This window comes from Gallus gallus, chromosome 1 (assembly GCF_016699485.2).
Source record: "Gallus gallus isolate bGalGal1 chromosome 1, bGalGal1.mat.broiler.GRCg7b, whole genome shotgun sequence".
Classification (NCBI taxonomy): Eukaryota; Metazoa; Chordata; class Aves; order Galliformes; family Phasianidae; genus Gallus; species Gallus gallus.
In genome coordinates, this window is record NC_052532.1 from 85042507 (window position 1) to 85061920 (window position 19414).

The 19414-nt window shown below is 41.0% G+C and overlaps 2 protein-coding genes across 12 annotated transcripts in view; one reads left to right on the top strand and one right to left on the bottom strand.

The window, feature by feature from the left end:
- Positions 1-19414, bottom strand: part of CMSS1 (cms1 ribosomal small subunit homolog (yeast)) — a 226694-nt gene that overhangs the window by 191034 nt on the left and 16246 nt on the right. The gene's annotated exons all lie outside the window — the stretch shown is intronic.
- The window catches only part of FILIP1L (filamin A interacting protein 1 like), a 197196-nt gene that overhangs the window by 163230 nt on the left and 14552 nt on the right, over positions 1-19414 (top strand). For 7 of the 10 annotated variants that reach the window (XM_040649444.2, XM_040649446.2, XM_025143870.3 and 4 more), the window contains one exon: positions 15558-18312. In XM_040649444.2, the coding sequence (XP_040505378.1) occupies positions 15558-18312 (2755 nt within the window). Of the gene's footprint in view, positions 1-326; positions 590-15557; positions 18313-19414 lie in introns of those variants that run through there. The other 3 variants (XM_004938245.5, XM_040649450.2, XM_025143898.3) reach the window with 2 other exon arrangements.

Genomic DNA, 19414 nt, shown 5'->3' on the forward strand with positions numbered 1-19414 from the left:
ACCAACTCCTTCGGGACAAGTTACCAAGGGAGATGCGCTCGGATATAACATAGCCCCTCTTTTCTCAAGTTTTAGCCTAACTGCAAAGCGTTACAGCCGATCAGCCAGCAGCTCGACCGCCCGTGTGAGAAGCGACCTGCCGCAGCCCGCACCGTCCCCGCGGTCCCCGGGCCACGACCCGGCGGGCACGGCCGGGGGCACGGAGGGGGTCACGGCTCCCCGCAGCGCCGCGCCGCCACGAGCCCGCTCACGGCGCGGCGCCTTATATGGCGCGGCCATGACGTCATGCCGCCTAGGCTCGGGCCGCCCGGCGCCCGTCCCGCAGTGCTGCCGGCGGAGCGGCGGCGGGAGGCGCGCAGCCCGCACGGCCCCGCATAGCCGGCGCTTCCCTTGCGGCTCCGGGAGCGGCAGGTAAGAGCGGGCGGGCAGGCGGGGACGGCCTGCGGGGACCCTGCTTACCGAAGGGCGTCGAGGGAAAAGGGTGAGAGTCCCTAGGCTACACCGGGATTGCCGGCGGAGCATCCTATTTCCCCGCGACCTGGCGCAGCTCGAGTGCCGCGGAGCAGGCGGACAAGGGATGGACTTAGCGGTGAGGAAGGAGGGAGGTAGGGATGCAGGAGCTCCCCCGTAGCCGGGTAGCATCGCGGCTGCATTACAGCTGCGTGAGAACGCGGCAGGTAGGGCTCTTAGCCGCACAGGCGGTGCGTTGGGGCACACGGATAACTCCGAGCACGTGCTCACACTTCCGAGCAACTTCTGCTGTAGTTTATGAGGCGACGCGTAAGTTGCCGCAAGCACGACTCTGCCGTGGGGCTGTGCTGTGTCTGAAGCAAGCAGCTGCGACCAGCTCGGAGACCGACTAACTCCCCAACTCCTACACGCTGCTTCCCTCTTCCGTGTCTCGCGTGCAAGTGTCAAGTCACGGCAGCGCGGAGCTGTCAGGCGGTGAGGAGGAAACTTTAAATCCCGGTCACCGAGCAAACGGTTCTCGAAGGAGGGAAGCCGCTGCAAGAGCGGGAAGGGCGCCCGGCAGGCTGGGCTGCAGCCTACGGCTCTCAGCTGCAGTCCGCGGGGACGCGCTCCCGTCCCCGTGCTGAGGAGCAGCCCCGTCACATCTCCGCTTGGAGGAACAACCGCGCTCAGGTTCAGCTGTGCAGTCCCGCTTGCCGACTCAGGCTGCTAGCAGTGCTCTCCTGAGGCTGACGAGCGCTTTGAAAATGTTGCCGCGAGACCCTTAAACTCGGACCGACTCTACTTAAAAGAAGGAATCTGGTTTTGTTGTGGTGTTTTCGTTTTCCTTAATAGCAAGCTACGTAGCTACGAACCACTAGCAGCAAGTCACTAGCAGCAGAAAGCTGTGGAGGTTTCTATTTACTTATTTATCTGCTTCACCTCATTCGGTGCTTTAAACCCTTCAGAATCCTTGTTCAGAAACGTCTAAGCTGTTACACAGCCCTATGCATCGCTGTGCTATCCTGCACACGAGGCACGAGGGACTGAGAATCGAAGCCCTGTGTGAATGCTTTCAAGACGTCTTTCCTCCAAAAAAACAAATAGCAAAACATATTTGAGTAGTCATTTTCCACATGGCTCTAAAAAACCTTTATATATACATATATATATGTATTTCTATATTATTAACCCTGGCGTTTAAATAGATGTCATGCTTCCAAGGTAGTTCTGTTGATGCCATCAGCCCACCTGACTACACTCACGGGGGCAGCGTATAGTATACATGGAATGAAACAAACCCCAGAAAGCAGAACAAATGGAAGTTTATACTAGAAAACTAACACCCCAGATCAGTGTCCTAAACCCTTGCAAAGCCTTCTGCTTGCTATGCTATTGTATCTGCAGACTGGCAACCTACTTCTCTTCCCTGATAAATTTTGTTTCCTATACATCATACATTCAGTCAATTTAATACTTGAAAAATGCATTGGCAACTTATGAAGTGGAACTGTTAGCTACGTTATGAAAAGATATGTTTAAGAGCAGAATTAAAAAGCAGCCCTTCACATTTATCTGAAGGAGAAGCTGAACTCAAAGGACAATATGATAAAGTAAAAAAGCATTTGCAGGAATACTACAAATGCAATAACTATGTTTTATGAAGGTAGTAACTAGAAGTAAGAAAAAAGCCTATCCATATGTAAGAGACTACTTCAGCTCTTCCAAATCCAAAACAGAACGAAGGCATTGTGTACCATTAGCTACCACGTTGATTATATCCTAAGTACCAGCTATACTGTGAATGCTACCTGTCTAATGCAAATCACAATATCTGTTAAAAAACAAATCTACTTTATTTCCCGTAGTCTGTCTTCCGTACACCTCAAGGGAAAACATTCTTTGCCTTATACCTCTAAGACCAATTTTGGTCTCGTTTCTGCTGGTAAAAGTCCAAAATAATTAGACTCAGGTATAATGAGTAACATCTTTCGCAGTTGTTTTCTCTCCCCCCCCCCCCCCCCCCCCCCCCCCCAGTATTATGTGCCTTTCTTTTGTCATAGATTTCCTGGTATGTCTTGACGCTATCAAGTTTTAGGTAAACAAAACATTAGCTGATATCACTTAAAGCTAAAAGGAAAGGAAACAGAAGAGGGAAAGAATAATCATGTAATTCGGTCTTCAGCACCTGGATTTCTTCTCTTCACTTTCCCTGCGTCTCTCTTAACTTTTTTTACAACAGTGTAAAGAGAAAGCGCTTTAGGAACGAGCAGCTCCTCCAGGAATGAGGGTCAGCTTCCTATCTCACTGCACTGACCCTTTGTTCCTTCCCTGTCACTCCCTTCCTTCCACTGACCGATGGCACATAAATGCTGACAGGGGAATTTTTAGAGATTGATCTCACAGATCAACATATCTAACCTGCCCTTATTTTATTTTCCCCACCGGTACCAGTATAAGCAAGTCGTTGCTTGATTTGGCTTAATAACATCACCCCGGTGTTATTTACCTAATGCTGGAATGATTTATCACATTTGTCATTGTCATGGGAGGAAAAAAAGAAAGGAAAGAAAACCAAACAGCCTGATTTTACTGGCAAGGACAGTTTGCATTTCGTTGTCAGTTCTTAGAAGCTGGCACTTTTCTTCTGGCAAAGTCCCCTATCAGGGGTAGGCTGGCATGGGAAAGCGTGCAGCCACAGCTCCTTGGGAGCACACAGCTGCTCTCAGATCCTGGGTGTGGTATCAGCAGAACGCAGCTCGTTACGGACGCAATTAAAACACCCTATAAAATACCTAAGTCAGAGAGTACTAAGGAGGTTATAGTGTAGGAAGACTCACCTTTGAAAACCATCCCATAAAATTTAATTCTGACTCATCAATAGTTCCCTTTAACACTTCAGCCTGTCATCAAATTGATGTGAATTAGAAACCGTGCCTTACCACTAAAAAAAAAAAAAAACCAAACAACTTTCATTGCTTAGGTTTGTCTTTCTCATAAGCGGATTCTTCATAAATGGATATCCACGAGGTTTATCTCGAGCTTTCTCCATGTGGTTGAAGGCTTGGTTAGTTCAGTCACGCAATCCTGCCCTCTTGGAGGGCAGGAGACATTGCTGAAATACTCTAAATAAGTACATGTAAGTACATATAAGCACAAGGTCAGCCTTGTGCTTTAAGTGAGGTAATGGGCATTTTGAGTCTTAACACCTCTCGGCCCGTTCGGCTGATTTTGAGGTTTGCTGCGTTCCCTGTCAGTGAGACAGGAACCACTCTGACTGCAGCTCTGGGGCACCATCTTGTCTCTGGGAGGTCAGAACAGCGCCTCGCTGCCTGATGGATCACGCTCAGCTCTTACAGCCCGCCGTCCTCGAGTGTTCAGGAATTCAAGGACACGCTATTTGAGGAATTTCAGTAGCACGGCGTAGCCTCCTGTTTAAAGACGGTACAAAGCCAGGCCCGCCCAAAGCACTGCTAGCTCAGCAGAGTGACAGAACCGAGGTGACAAAGCAGGGGAACATTCCTGCAGTAAGCTAGGTTATCCAAGACGAGTGAACACCCAGCACCAGCACCACGTAACCCTCCCTTGAGGGTGAGAGTTCAAACCGACCGTGTTAGGCAACACTTCAAAACAACTCCAAGTCATTCAGGTTGATAAACAGACATATTTTTTTTCTGTTGCACAAGTCACCCCTTCTGCTACAGCTCATCGTGCACGTTGTGATGGCGTTACACACGTGCTTTTCTTCAGCCTTGAGCTGTGTGCAGGACCTGTTGCTGACCACCAGAGAGTGGCTGCCATGGTAATGAAGCAGAATTCTTCATGTTGCCTATTTGCAGAGCCCACCATAACCCTGAGCTCAGGCTTCCACAAACAGTTACAGAAGTCCCACAGGCAGGGTGCACAAAGCTCTGATGAGCATGACCAAGAATGCAGATGCTAAGAGTGAACTGAAATACTTCTGACAAGGAAAAAAACACCTCACTATCAGAGGCGTTTTGATCTTCGCACAGTTCCACAGTGAGACCATTTCTAGTTTATAAAAAACCTTTCTGCTAATCTTGCCAGATGTTCTGGCCAGCATCATTCACAGCGTTCACACCCAACAGGCCAAACAACATTCAGTTTTCATGTTTATACAATATTCAACACAATTAACATTGAGACCTTGAAAAGCCTTACCATTATTTCTTTTTAAATGTGGGCTGGTGGATTAATCTTGCATACGTTTCAGGGAAGTTAAACAATACATGAACCAAATTTCATTGTCCTTTACAGGCTTCCAAAGGCCTGGGAAGGAACACCACAACTGCACTGAAGTTAGAAGAAACAATAGGTTAGAAGGCTTAGAGATCTCTCAGATGCAGCTTAATAAATGCCACGGTTGTTTTAGTTTTTAACTTTAAAATGCACTTCCTCAACTTCAGCCATTCTGCTTTCAGATCCTTTCCTAGAAAAGAGGAAAGTGAATTAAATGAGCCTAATTTATTTCTTAAAGTTTGGCCTCCTGAACTTGGGGGGTACCACAGCACCACATTCAGGGCAGCCAGCCCCTGACCTGAGTGTCTGAAATCCAACACTGGTCGTATTAATGTGGATGTAGCTCTGAGAACTAGCTCATCAACAGCTGTTAGTGTATAGGAACATGGAAAAAAATACAATTTGCTAATGCTCAAAGCTAAAACATTTTCTTGACCTGCAAATTGCACCTTATACTTTTACATGTAAAGAGAAAATCTTTTGACTAGCAGCCCATGTCAATCCTAAATTAAATATGGAATTCGCTTCAGCGAGAAGGCCACCATGAACTTTGGCAGACTTAAAACTTCTCCTAAAATAGGTGTTTCTAAGATCAAGTCTAACATATAAATGGTTATATGCATTTGGATGCATATGGGTTAGCAGGATGGGGGATATAAACCCTCTGAAGCAAGGTTCTCAAGTACAAATTCTATATAGGACATTCCAAGATAGATAAAATAGATTGTATACAGTGCAGGGAGCAGGGATAACAGTCTTTAAGCTTCTGCTAGGAGGTGGCACCTTGATTCTCTTTTGGTAAAATATCAGTAACCTTAAAGCTTAAAGATTTTGCTCATCTCTATAAAGGAGAAGGAAAATGCGGCGCAGCATAGAAAGGAACCCTTAGGAAAGTGTCTGCTTGTCCTTGCTTTGTTCCCTTTCTCTGCTTAAGAATCTTTGTAAATGGCAAAATTCTCCTATTTCAATCAGGATTAACTGAGGGGAAAAATATCAGAATTTGACAAGGTAACTTTTTATAACCTGTATATGACCCTTGCATATTTCTAGTTAACCAAATAACTAACAAGTTCTGTCTAGAGATAATGGTGTCTTTTTATTTTCAGTATTCGAAATAACTTTTAAAATTAATGATAAAAGCTAAAATGTATTACATCAGAAACATACTGTACATGAAAGCATGCTACAGGTCCTTCATTTATAGTGACATTTGAGAATAGGAAAATGTAACCTAAACATCACAGATCATCAGCCAAGGGGCAAGAAAAGAGATCAAATAGGGCACGTAGCCAAATGCCCTTCAGTCACATAATGACACTCAGTTATAATTCAGTCTGGGGTACAATCATGAAGTAGAGATTGCTTGACTGAATTAACAGTTGTTTGAAGATCAGGGAATACCTGGAGTCCAAAAGTCTTTATCTGAAGGAGATTTATTAAAACATCAGAACTAAAAGAAAATTCTCAGACTATTGTCAATAGATCTCAACGGTAGCTTTCCATCCTATATTCTAAAACAGTGCAGTAGTCCTCTTGAAGACAATCGGTTTGGAGCATGTCAGTGTAAATCCCCAACAAGAGCATATATGCTAAGGATTAAAATGCTTTAAACGTGCTGGCTTTGCACCTTTAGATGATTCACTGAATGTTCCCAGGCCAAGGTGGACCAGTGTCCTACTGAAACAAGAGAAAACACAACAGCCAAGCATCTCACGCTTCAAGTCTCAACACATTCAGATATAGGAGACATACAGCAAAACATTTTGGAGGATTAGGACAGATGGCAAAGAATTGAGTTATTTCCCAGGCAGCGATGTCCGCAGAATCAGAGCTTCAATACATAAAATTATGCTTAGGAGTAATTTGTAACAATATAGGGATAGTTTTAATACAATTTTGGAAGGAACCATACTGCAAATTTGGAAACTAACAGCATCCTTCATCACTTTCAACTTCAATTCTATCTTTAGCCAGTGAACCGCACTGTAACACATTCCCACAGTCTCCTTTTCACTTGTGTCCTCCAAGGTGAAGTGCTGGAAAAGTCCACTTTAGAGAAAACAGATACCTACATATTATCAGGTCTACAACAAAAAAGATGTATGTTTAGCTTCAAAGGGAAATATCTGTTTTATTTAAGTGTTATTACTGCTCTTACTGCTTCCAGTCTTAGCTACTAGGAAGAACTGCAGCCATATCAATAAACCCGATTATATTAAAATCCCTTGCTTTTTTGGAAAGCCTGAACAGCACTGCTTCATGCAACTCTGCATCACAGAAGATTTAATTATCTCAGTCTAAATTTTCGGTAACAATTGAAGTTCATGTTTTCTGTCCCAGAAAAATGGAATGGGGTGCAGGCTCCAGCCCAGTCTTCAAGCACTCAGAGCTTATTATATACGGAAGCAAAGCACACCAAAAATGGCTTATTTTTGTCCTAGGATGTATGTATGTAACAAAGACTTCACGGATATGAGCAGGACCTCAAGAAGTCACGTAGTTTTGTCCTCCCACACGGGAGTGACGACACCGACATCATGCCTGAGGAATGTTTGTCTGATTGTTTTTATGTATCTCCCATTCCTCAAAATGATGGAGAACTCAAAGTCTTCCCAGAAAAATCCCATTCTGAACTGAAGTACCTTTAGCATTTATCTTACAATATTTAATCTAAATGTTCTAATTACAATTTAAGCACATACATTCTTGTCACGTTCATTGAGCACATGAAGAATGCGTCCCAGTTTGCAGCCAACTTCTACTTTAGAGCAAGTGGTGCTGTATGACTGAGCAGCCTACCCAGGATTGGTGGCAGCTGGAAGTTCAACCTTTCAGTTCAACAGAAGCATATATGGGAGCATGGAAAATTCTAAATTTTAGCATTGTTGCTGATCAGTAACATACAAATAAGGCCACAGCGGCATAAGAGTGAGGCACAATGCCTATTCTGCCCATGGACGAAAATGTGGCCCCAGACATTTAGTTCTATATTAAATGTGTGTTAAAATTGTTTTAGAGAACATCCAATTCCTGTAAATGTTATGGGAAAATGACATTTATGACTAACCGGTCTCCTCTGAGAAACATGATGTGTTTTTGTTGGCTAAATTCCATCTTCTGTCATACCAAAAATATTAACTAATTAAAGTTGAAAAAAAGTTTGTATGAATTGGGTACTTGCACAATCGTGCTTAGTTCTGGTCAAGACAGAAGCACAGCTCCAGGTGAATCAGGTAGCACATCTATTCACCCACATGCCTCCAGAAGAGCATTGGTAAAGCAGAGGTCCACCTTGAACCTACACACTATGATGTCATATACACAGGGGAGAGGCAGGGGAGGAAATTAAATCAAATTATAGGCAGGAATTATCTATTGAAATTGCTTAGAGATAACAAATTTTGGACTTAATCTAGTTGTCTTAATCTAGTAGTAGTATGATTATTTAACGAAAAAGTGTGAAAAGAAGGCTTAAATGTTACACACTTATATAGAGCTAAAGTGACTGACACATTTAGGGATTCAAAACTTCTGCAAACTCATCAGTTACTTGAATGACAGAGACTGGATACCTAAGAGAAAAAGCCAACCCTCAAACTGTTGGCACTTGAATGAACAGGAAACACAGCGCACAGTGTACTACATGCAGTGTAATACTAGGTAGAAGTTGGCAGTGGTAGCAATTAGTGATACAGATACTCCATACAGAGAATGCAAACACATACATCTGCCCATGGGGAATGAAAATGAGTAAAAACGGTGGGAAAGCACTATCCTGTTTACCCCTGTGGTACCAAGTGCTTTATAACACTGGTGATTCTAAGAACAGTTCAACAACATGTGGTCAAGCAATAATGCTCTAGCAGTAATGACTAAATAGTTAAACATTAAGTACAAAGCTCAGGTTCATAAAGACACACGACCTCTCCTACTGATTTAATTTGTTCAAAATGAAATCACAGTGACACTGTCATTTAAAATTCACAAATTACACAAAGCATTAGTTGGCTTATTTTGTCTAGTAACAGCACCATTAAAACCTCTTTGAATTAATATTAACTCTCAGAATAGCCTGTTATGGTAAGTCAACACTGCTTTTCTATTTTAATAGATCTGAAGTTCAGGCACAAAATTTTACTCATTTAAGCTGAAAAGAAAAAAAAAGCAGGACCTGGATTAGTAACTGAGAAGATTTGCCTCAGCCTTGTTGCTTTGACCCCTATACCACATCTCTTGTGGTTCATCTTTCCATTTCCTTCAGAAAGCTTTCCATCTGCAAAACTATAATTTCCTGGCTGACGCAAATTTGAAGAGTTCCAAATTCTGAAATTACTTGTTTTATTTCTGACTTTACAGGCAGTTTGCTGGGGGGAAGGAGAGAATGCACTATGGTAATATGATAAAATCCCAAACTATTAACCAGCAAAACCCAAGTCGTATTCCTGTGAATATAGCCTGTGCAGTTATTCATCCATTTAGATTCGGAACAGAAGAGGATTAACACTTGCATGCCACTGAAATGCCAAGAGAAACAGATACTAACTTCAAAGAATAATTAAATAACCTGAAATAACTGTTAATAGAAAAAGGGAATGAAGAAAGAGATGTACATCTCCAAAATGGAACGCACCGGAACACAGACCACAGCTCATTGTGCCATGCTTTCCAGTAGCTGAACTCTGTGAAACTTATTAAGGCTAACCCCAAGAAAAGCTTATTACTACTGCGGTCAGACAGAGCTCACTACAGTTATGTTTTTCAGGATATGCAGTCAAGAAAAAAAAAAAACAAAGCTGCCTGCAAGTGAATAGGATAGCAGCATCTTCACTCCTGTCTAAGAATCCTGCACCTTCCTGTACGCCTCAGGTGTTGCAAATCTCAGGGCTAGCATTACAAGACTAGAAACCAATGGCCAGAATTAAGAACTCGTAACTTGCAAGTATAAGCAGTTACTGCCACGAAATTTATTTCTGAAAGACTGATGTTGTGATAGATGATTTACACAAACTTCCAGATATGGAAAGGACATAATTCAAAATAGACTATTCTTAAACTGAGGTTTAAGATGAAGTTTATGATAAGATAAAACTGAATTTTAGTGCTGGATTAAAATGACTCCAACCAGAGTCCTAGTATCTATTAGTATCTATATCCCTATCCCCCAGGATGATTTTTCAGCAGCACAGTAGTTGTGAAATCATGGACACAGTCAGTGTTATTCTTAATTTGGTTTTCAAAGACCAAATAACCCTGTTTACATTTACTCAGCATCAAAGCTAAGTATATCTGGTTATCCATTTAAAATTTTGCCCAAGTTAACCCAGATCTGGCAACGCCATTCATCATATATGACTTTTATCAAGCCTTTTAAAGCAAGTCAGCATTTCAAGCATCAGATAAAACAACGATTACCTCTCTGTGGTAGTCTGTGGAGTAATAAGCAGAACTCACGCTCCCCTCATTAGAAGTCCTCATTTAATAAATTTCCTTATCAGGAAATCTGCCTTACAAACAGTCTCTTGCTGCTGAGACACCCTTTGTGGAGATTTGCATCCCAGTATAAACTAATGATTTAAAATATCTATACATAAATAACACACTGGAGAAAAAATTAAAGTAAGTGCTAGCATTCTGTCGGGAAGTGCTGACTGATTCAGATAAAGGCAACAGATTACACAACAGCTATGGCATGTTGTTGCCGCTGTAATTTCAAAGGCTTTTGACTTTCTTTATGACAGGGGGGGAAAAAAAGAAGCATCAATAAAGATAATAAAGAGAGCTATAAAAGTAGCCAAAACATGTGTCTTCATAAAAGCTACACATCAGAAAGTAGGACTGCAGGCAAAGAAAAGAAACGCGTAGCCACCCCAAGGCCAGAAACTCAGTTCAGCAAACCCAGATTTTATTGCCACAAACTGCAGAAGGCACAGACAGACTGGCTTTCTGCCGAAAATAAATACTTAGCTGCATTGGTGTCAAAAATTACACCGACTTGTAAGATTTACCAGAAATGATGAAGCGCATTTCTTCTCTTATTAAAAGCCAGACCGTGGCTTATTGCTAACTGGGAAGAATGCCTCAGACGAAGAGGCATGACTTCATCTACATTTAAAAGCTTTCAGCTTAGCATTTTTATTTGCATTGTACAGGGGGAAATTCAAGTACATGCCCAAAAACCTTAGAAGCAAGTTTCCCTCATGTCATAACCTGTAGAGCCTCTGGTAAGCCACGCATTTAAGGGAGGAAATAACACATGAGCTCAATAAGAATAGGTGTATTGAAAACTTACCAAAAAAGCACCAGTGACATTCAAAATCTCTGTCATTTCTGCCAATACAAACCAAAATATTGATACTCATCACGGATGTACTAAGATCTCCTCCATAGTTTGGCAAAAGAGATGACAGAAGTCCAGCTTTAAAAGCCAACACCTACTTCACTAGCATCCTTAGAGAATTCACCCTGTGACTGCTTAAAAAAAATGCTTTTAAAAATTATTATGATGATCCTAAGAGTAACAATTAATTCTAGAACAAACTAAGAAGTCTAAAAGGTAAGGGTCAGGTGCTGCTAAGTGTAATGTTGTACAGCTCAAGACAACGCCATTGAATACATGATATCAAGGACAAGAAGCTATAGGATGAATACTGAGAAAAGCAATTACAGTGAACAGAGACAATGTATTTCTTTTAGCTAAAAAGACTGGTATTGCAAACAGGTAGGATAGTAAGACGCAATAAAACAATAATTTATAACAGAAGCTGCATAGTAAGAGTAATAAGACACTGCCCTGACTCTGTTTAACTACCCAACATTCATGTTCATAAAAGCAGTTTCCAATGCCTGTTTTTGCTGGCCTGGATTCAGAAAGGGCTCCTGTAGTCCTATGAAGTCAACTCCCTGGAATTATCTGTGCATGCTTTGTCTAAATGATATACCTTCCTTTGTCTAAAATGAAAGTACCTGATCACAAAATTCAACTGGAAATGAAAATGCTAAAAATATTTTATGGGATAGGGGGTGTCCATTCATTTTATTTCTACTTTTTCTTTTTTTAAGCTACCTTTTCCTGACCTTTGCATGCTAATGCTTTTGGTGAAATAGCTCCTCCAAATCCAACATACTTGGGTCCTTCAAATAGACCTGGTAGCTTTAAATCTTACGGTATGGCTAAAAACACAGCAGGTCCAAAGTCACATCTTCACTTTAACTTTTCTGCTGTTCACGTGGCCAGACATTATAACAGACAACAAGAGAAGCCAGACTTAACATTGGCTGAGGAGAAAGTCCAGCAAGTATTCAGTTTCCATTCTGCAGTCCCACAGTTACCAAAAACAAGTGCAAAAGCATATTTAATTACATATATTAAAGTAATAATAATACACTCCTTTTCTTCTATTTAGAAAAACATTAAAATCATGTAACAGCTTCTAACTACGCGCCATAATTTGACTTCACTGAAGTGATGTTATAGATTTAAGGGGTTAGAAGTATTTTCTTTGTATGTCTGCTTGAATTTTAAAACTGTACTTTATGTTTTCAATCAAAGAAACACTTCCACGTACCCCAGAGTGTTTTGGAATGAGCAAGGAAACAAAATCTCTTGAAAATTCTTATCAGCTTATACAACAATCTAGTTCAGTTACTAATAGTTTAAGCACTTCTGTTCAAATAACCATGGGAATACATGGTTACTGATCACAGTTTGGGTTAGACTACCTCAGATAAGCACTTGCTTTGGGCTGGAACCTCAAGCACGTTGCCGAATCAAAACTTGGGAAATGAAGTTATAGAACAAAAAAGGAAGAAGGGAAGATAATACAAACTGTACATGTACGTAATGCTCACTGGAAAGACTTGTGGGATTATTCACTCAAACATCTGCCAACTGACTTTACTGTTTTATTTATGAACAATTCTATTAGTTGCGCCATAAAATATTACACAGCATTCCTATGAAAATTAGAATTGTTGGGTTGCTATTCGGCCCAAGAGTCTTCTTTCTAAAGCAATTTAAGGGGTATCAGTCACCGAAGCATTATACTTTCGTTTGGCCAGAGAGATATCAACTAGTTAATAAAGAAGCGTTGAGTAAAATCTCAATTCATTTAGATATTAATCATATTAGCTAAATTTGCCTTACAGAAATATATTACAGTGAAGCAGGCTAAAATAAAACACATGCTAATACCTCAAGTCTATTTTATCCACATTCATACGTCTTAAGTTCACGCACACATAAAAAAAATGAGTCTATTCCAAATGAAATTCTTAGTTGTGCTTCTGTTATGGTTTTTATATCTATGGCAACAGTAAATCATCGTTTGAACTTCACTACTAAAGCATTCAGAGACAAGGGTGGGGAGGGGAGAGTGATTTTTTACGCTAAAATGAAATCAAGCTAGCTAACATTAAAACGATGACCCAAGTTTATGCACTGACAACACAGTAAAAAGCCGCCTTTGAAGATGGCGTGGTTCTCTTGTTCTGTCAGCCAGCAACATTCTTCTGAGCTCGCTTCACAAACCACTCCCTCTCCCCTTACACCTTTTCGTGTCTATTTTCCCCATTATACTAATCTACTGTTGTAAAGAATTTGGGGCTGCTTGACATCTTTGAAATCAACTCAGTTTACTGTTTTTTCCCATTCCACCAATTTTTCACAGCAAGCATTTCATTACACTGAATGTAGTGCACTAAAATAAAAACTGAGGGGGTGGTGAAGGTGTTAAGAAATTTGATAGTCATAGATCTCTATTGAGTATCTTCATCCTGGAGCAGGTCCAAAGAAGGGCAACAAGGCTTGTGAAGGGCTTGGAGAATGTGCCCTACAAGGAGTGACTGAAGGAACTGGGGCTGTTTAGTCTGGGGAAAAGGAGGCTGAAGGGAGACATTATTGCTCTCTTCCAGTACCTGAAAGGTGATTGCAGCGAGAGCAGAGCTGATCTCTTCTCCCTGGTGCCAGGTGACAGGACAAGGGGAAATGGCCTCAAGTTGCACCAGGGTAAGTTTAGGTTGGCTATCAGGAAACACTTCTTTACAGAAAGGGTGGCTAAAAGCACTGGAATAGGCTCCCCAGGGAGGTGGTTGAGTCACCATCCCTGGATGTGTTCAAAAACCGTTTGGATGTGGTGCTCAGGGACATGATGTAGCAGATGGTTGTTAGAGTTAGGGCAGTATGGTTCGGTTGTGGTTGGACTTGATGGTCTTTAAGGTCTTTTCCAACCTGAGCAATTCTATGATTCTATGATTAAACCAGACAAGTCTAATGGACAGTTGAAGAAAGGCAGGAACTTCCTGAGGATGTTGTTGAGGCAGCCTATTAAAGGCCCAGAAATACCTCCAGTCAGTCAACAGCTAATAAAGAGCTGTGCAAAGGAGGCCATTATCTAAGCTCTTCCTGAACTAAAAGGATGGCTGCAACAGGAACATGTCAGTGGAAAGCTGTAAAGACTTCCTGCTTGGACATCACAACACTGACCAGGGACAAATGCAGAACAGGTACCTTACACATCAGTACTTACTTCTGGAGAGCCCTTATCATGCTTCAGAAAGAGGAAAAAAAAGAAGAAAGAAAAAAAAAAGAAAAAAGGCAAGCTAAAGCTGTGGAAGAACACTCTTGAAAGGCAATTCCTTCTCCGCCTTACTGCTCTATGCAATTGAATACATATCATATGTATGAACAGCGAAGCATGAAAAAATTCTAATGCTTCATTATTTCAATCTAGGCTTTTAAGTACTTTATTGAATATCAGAACATACTTAATGTATAGAACAGCTGCGGGAAAAATCTAATTGAAAGGAGGCAGGTGTGCTGCCAAACCTAATCTTACCTTATATGCACTGTAGAAGTACCTCTCTGACAAAGAAAAAAAAAATCTACAAAAGAACCTAGTTATTATCTGAGATTTTTGGAGGCTTCTTAGAATTTTACATGAACAAATGTGCAATCTCATCACAGGTCTTGAACCCTTGAAGTCTGCTGCATCTTGGTTAAGACTGAGTGCTAATATAAATTTGTAAGCAATGATTTGGGAAACCCATTGTGAAAAGTTTCAAGAGTTGTATAAAGTAGGGATGCACTTCAGTACATCTTCAAATTTTTAATATGAGACCAAATCTGAATCCAGTAGGGAGCAAGAAAGTTTGGCCTTCTTATGTTCGCAACCTAAATTCCTGTTTATCTCTTGACAGAAGATTTTTGGTGTGATACAATGTAATAGGGTCTGTATTTCCACAGAGGACAGACTCAGAGACATTGTTTGGTTTTTGCTTTGATGCACTGAGTGCATCTAACAGCCTGGTGTGGGTACATTTCCTTCACGTACTTTAACACCTGTAAGGTTTAATGATAAACATCATAAAAGATCAGGATGGTTTATAAGTAGCTTAAAGGTATTAGGAGGTTTATAAAGCTGTAAAGTATACCTGCCCTTGAGGGCTGCGCTGATTTAATTTCTCAACCACTGTGATTATTGCATTTTCAAAATAACCTGCATGTACACACCTAGTGTCAGCAGACAGCCAAAATCAGCATTGTTCCAGAGCAGAACATCAAACAGTTGCATTGCACTGATACCTGTCAAAAGCTAAACATGTAATTAAAGATGCATAACAGCAGAAGTTTTTAAGTGTAAATGATAATTATTCAAGTGTCCAATATAAAAGAGTTCTGAGTAGAAAAGTTAAGACCTGTAGGGTCTTCCTTACGACACCACAAGGGGAGGCCTGCTTCTAATTACAAGTGAATGTTCATGCACATCTGGCAGATGTCATAATATTTCAAGTGTGTTTTTAAAATGCCTATTGAAATGGCTTCAAAATATTATATTATTTCCTCTCCCTAGACTGAAAAAGCTTCTTGAACAAGAAACAGCATATCAAGAAAAAAAAGAGAAGGAAAACAACAAGAAAATAGCTAAACTGAAGGAAGAATTGACTAAACTGAAATCCTTTGCTTTAATGGTTGTGGATGAACAACAAAGACTCACTGAGCAGTTGAATCAACAGAGTCAAACAATTCAAGAGTTAACCACTTCTGCAGACCAAGCACATGAGAAACTCGCTTTTGCTGAAGCAAAAGCTCAAGAGCAAGAACAGAAAGCCAGCAGGCTGGAGGCTGAACTTCAAGTCCAAAGCAGTAAGGTTTCCCAAGATCAAGAAGCAATGATGGCCAAACTAACCAATGAAGATAGCCAGAATCGTCAGCTCCGGTTAAAACTGAATGCACTCAGCCGACAAATTGATGAGCTGGAGGAGACCAATAAATCTTTAAGAAAAGCAGAAGATGAACTGCAAGACCTAAGGGATAAGATAAATAAGGGAGAATATGGGAACTCCACTCTTATGTCTGAAGTGGAGGAATTAAGGAAACGACTGCTGGAGATGGAAGGAAAAGACGAAGAGCTCATAAAAATGGAAGACCAGTGCAGAGAACTTAATAAAAAGTTAGAAAAAGAAGCATCACAGAGCAAGAACCTTAAAGGGGAAGTTGACAAACTCAACAAAAGAATTATGGAGCTGGAGAAATTAGAGGATGCTTTCAACAAAAGCAAACAGGAATGCTACTCCCTGAAATGCAACCTAGAAAGAGAAAAAATGGTAACAAAACAGTTGTCCCTTGAGCTGGAAGGCTTAAAAGCTAGAGTTGGAGAGCTCGAAGCAATTGAAAGCAAGTTAGAAAAAACCGAGTCCACGCTTAAAGAAGATTTAACAAAGCTGAAGACTCTAACAGTGATGCTTGTGGATGAGAGAAAAACTATGAGTGAAAAAATAAAGCAAACAGAAGAAAAGCTGGAAGCTGCAACTTCTCAGCTCCAGGTGGAAAAAAATAAAGTGATGTCCATTACAGAAAAACTGATTGAGGAAAGTAAAAAGGCACTGAAGTCAAAATCTGATGCAGAGGAAAAAGTGTCCAGTGTCACAAAAGAAAGAGATGAACTGAAAAACAAACTCAAAGCAGAAGAGGAGAAAGGAAGTGATCTTGCTTCCAAAGTAAATATTCTAAGAAAAAGACTTCAGTCACTGGAAGCTGTTGAAAAGGAATTTCTTAAAAATAAGCTTAAGGAGACTACTAAATCCAGCACTTCCCTGCAGCAGGAGAACAACAAAATCAAAGAGCTTTCCCAAGAAGTTGAGGGGCTTAAGCAGAAGCTGAAAGAAATGAAGGCCATAGAGGACGATCTTATGAAAACTGAAGATGAATTTGAGTCTCTAGAACGAAGGTACGTCAATGAACGGGACAAAGCCAAGCTCCTGTCAGAGGAGCTGGAGGCTGTCAAAATGGAAGTCGCTAGGTATAAACTAACAGAAAAGGCAGAGTCCAATCAAGAGCAGCGTCTTTTTAAGAAGCTCAAAGAAGAAGAAGCTAAATCAAGTCACCTCTCCAGAGAAGTAGATGCACTGAAAGAGAAAATTCATGAATACATGGCAACAGAAGACCTAATCTGTCACCTCCGAGGTGATCATACAGTCTTACAGAAGAAACTCACCCAGCAAGAAAACAAGAACAGGGAGTTAGCAAGAGAAATGGAAAGTCTCACGAAAGAATTAGAGAGGTATAGACGTTTCAGTAAGAGCCTCAGACCCAGTGTTAATGGAAGGCGGATATCTGACTTGCAAGTTTTTTCTAAAGAAGTCCAGACAGATCCAGCTGACAATGAGCCACCCGATTACAAAACCCTCATGCCTTTAGAGCGAGCAGTCATAAACGGGCAGCTGTATGAAGACAGTGATAATGAGGACAAAGACAGCAACGAGGAAGAGCAATCAGTGTCTTTCAAAAGCAACTCATCCATTGGGAATGCCATGCACAAGAAATTATGGATCCCTTGGATGAAGTCCAAAGAAAACCACCACCAGAATGGAAAGATTCACGCAAAGCAAAATGGAAACTGTGCACAGGCTGGAGACCTAGTGCTAAGCCATACACCTGGCCAACCTCTGCACATAAAAGTAACTCCGGACCACGGACAGAACACAGCAACGCTCGAAATAACAAGTCCTACCACTGAAAGTCCTCACTCCTATACAAGTACAGCCGTTATACCTAACTGTGGCACTCCCAAACAAAGAATAACTATTATTCAAAATGCCTCCTTCGCGCCTGTAAAGTCTAAAGTATCAGAAGGTTACATGAGCCCAGAGCAAGCCATCTCTCCCATTACTGTGGCTGCTTTTGCAAGATCTCAAACTCCTGACTCATGTGGTTCCTTAACGCCTGAAAGAACAATGTCCCCTTTGGCTTTACCAGGCTCAAGTTCTCAGGAACAAATGCTCTCCTCGGAGCCTTTGGAAATGGGAGCCAAGCATGCCGTTTTCAGAGTATCCCCAGACAGGCAGTCGTCATGGCAGTTTCAGAGATCTAACAGCACAGGATCAAGTGTAATAACTACTGAGGATAACAAAATCCACATCCACTTAGGAAGTCCTTACGTCCAAGCTCTCACCGCTTCCAAGACCGTCAGCCCTTGTACCCCAGTGCAAGATACCAGAACTCCAGCACTAGCTAATGGAATACCCAGTAAGCCCACCAATAAAATCACCAGCAGTATTACTATCACACCAACAGCCACTCCTCTCCCACGGCAATCACAAATTACAGTAAGTAATGTCTATAACTGACCCTCATCCATGCTGACACCCTTACCAGCAACCCATCCTGTTTTTCATCCCAGCAAGAATTGTTTGGAACGGCCCTTTTCCTATGGGAGAGATCTGTGCATGAACTTTACAACAGTATACGAAACTAACGTTAAGTTTTGCCTGCTTAGTGTTATCAAGTGTGCACTTACTGTATATCTTCTAATTGAAATACAGTTATGTAAAATATCTAGTCTTGCACTTGTATAAATGCATCTTTATGTATTTCCATTTTCAAAATAACTCACATTACTTTTGACTTGCCTTGGTGAAATATTTTAACATTATAAAAACAGTAAATAATTGATTATTTTTATCATTGCTTGCAGAACATTTTTGGTTCCTTTGTGTGTGTGTGTGTTTGTATTTATTTTTTTATTTTTTCATTTTTTTTTGCATGTATGGAAGAATTTGAATTAAGCCATAATATTGCCTGCTAACTTCAGAAAAGACTTAACGTGTTACCTTCCATTACTTCCAAATTCCTCCTAGCTCTCTCATTTCAGATAATTATCATTATATCACACACACGATCAAAATAACATGTATTGTATCTTGTATCAGATTTATGATGCATAAATGATATGCTCCAGACCAAGACAACCACTTTTTCTCCCCATCATTTTACAGATCCCTTTTTATATCCTCATGTAAACCCTTCTTGTAAGTGACCTGAATTCAGGTGCTTACATTACAAAATAATTCCCTCCCAATAAGGCAAATGTTTGCTTTTTTTTTCCCAATACAACAGAAAACTTTGCTATCACTTAAGTACACTGTAAAACAATTAACAGAAATGCATTTCTAAGCGATAATTCAGAATGCATTCACATACAACACTCAAATTTCACCTAAGCTCTTCACTGTCATTCCAATGTGCTACATAAATACGCTGAAGGAGAAACAAGATTAGCGATTGTGGCCCACCGTCATATTTTTCACATAATAGACAGAGGAAGCTCATCTGAAGCAATAAGAAGTAGCACTAGACCACCTCTCTGAACACACAGGCCTCTAGGACTAGGGTAAATTGCAGTACCATACAGCACAGACAAAACAGGTT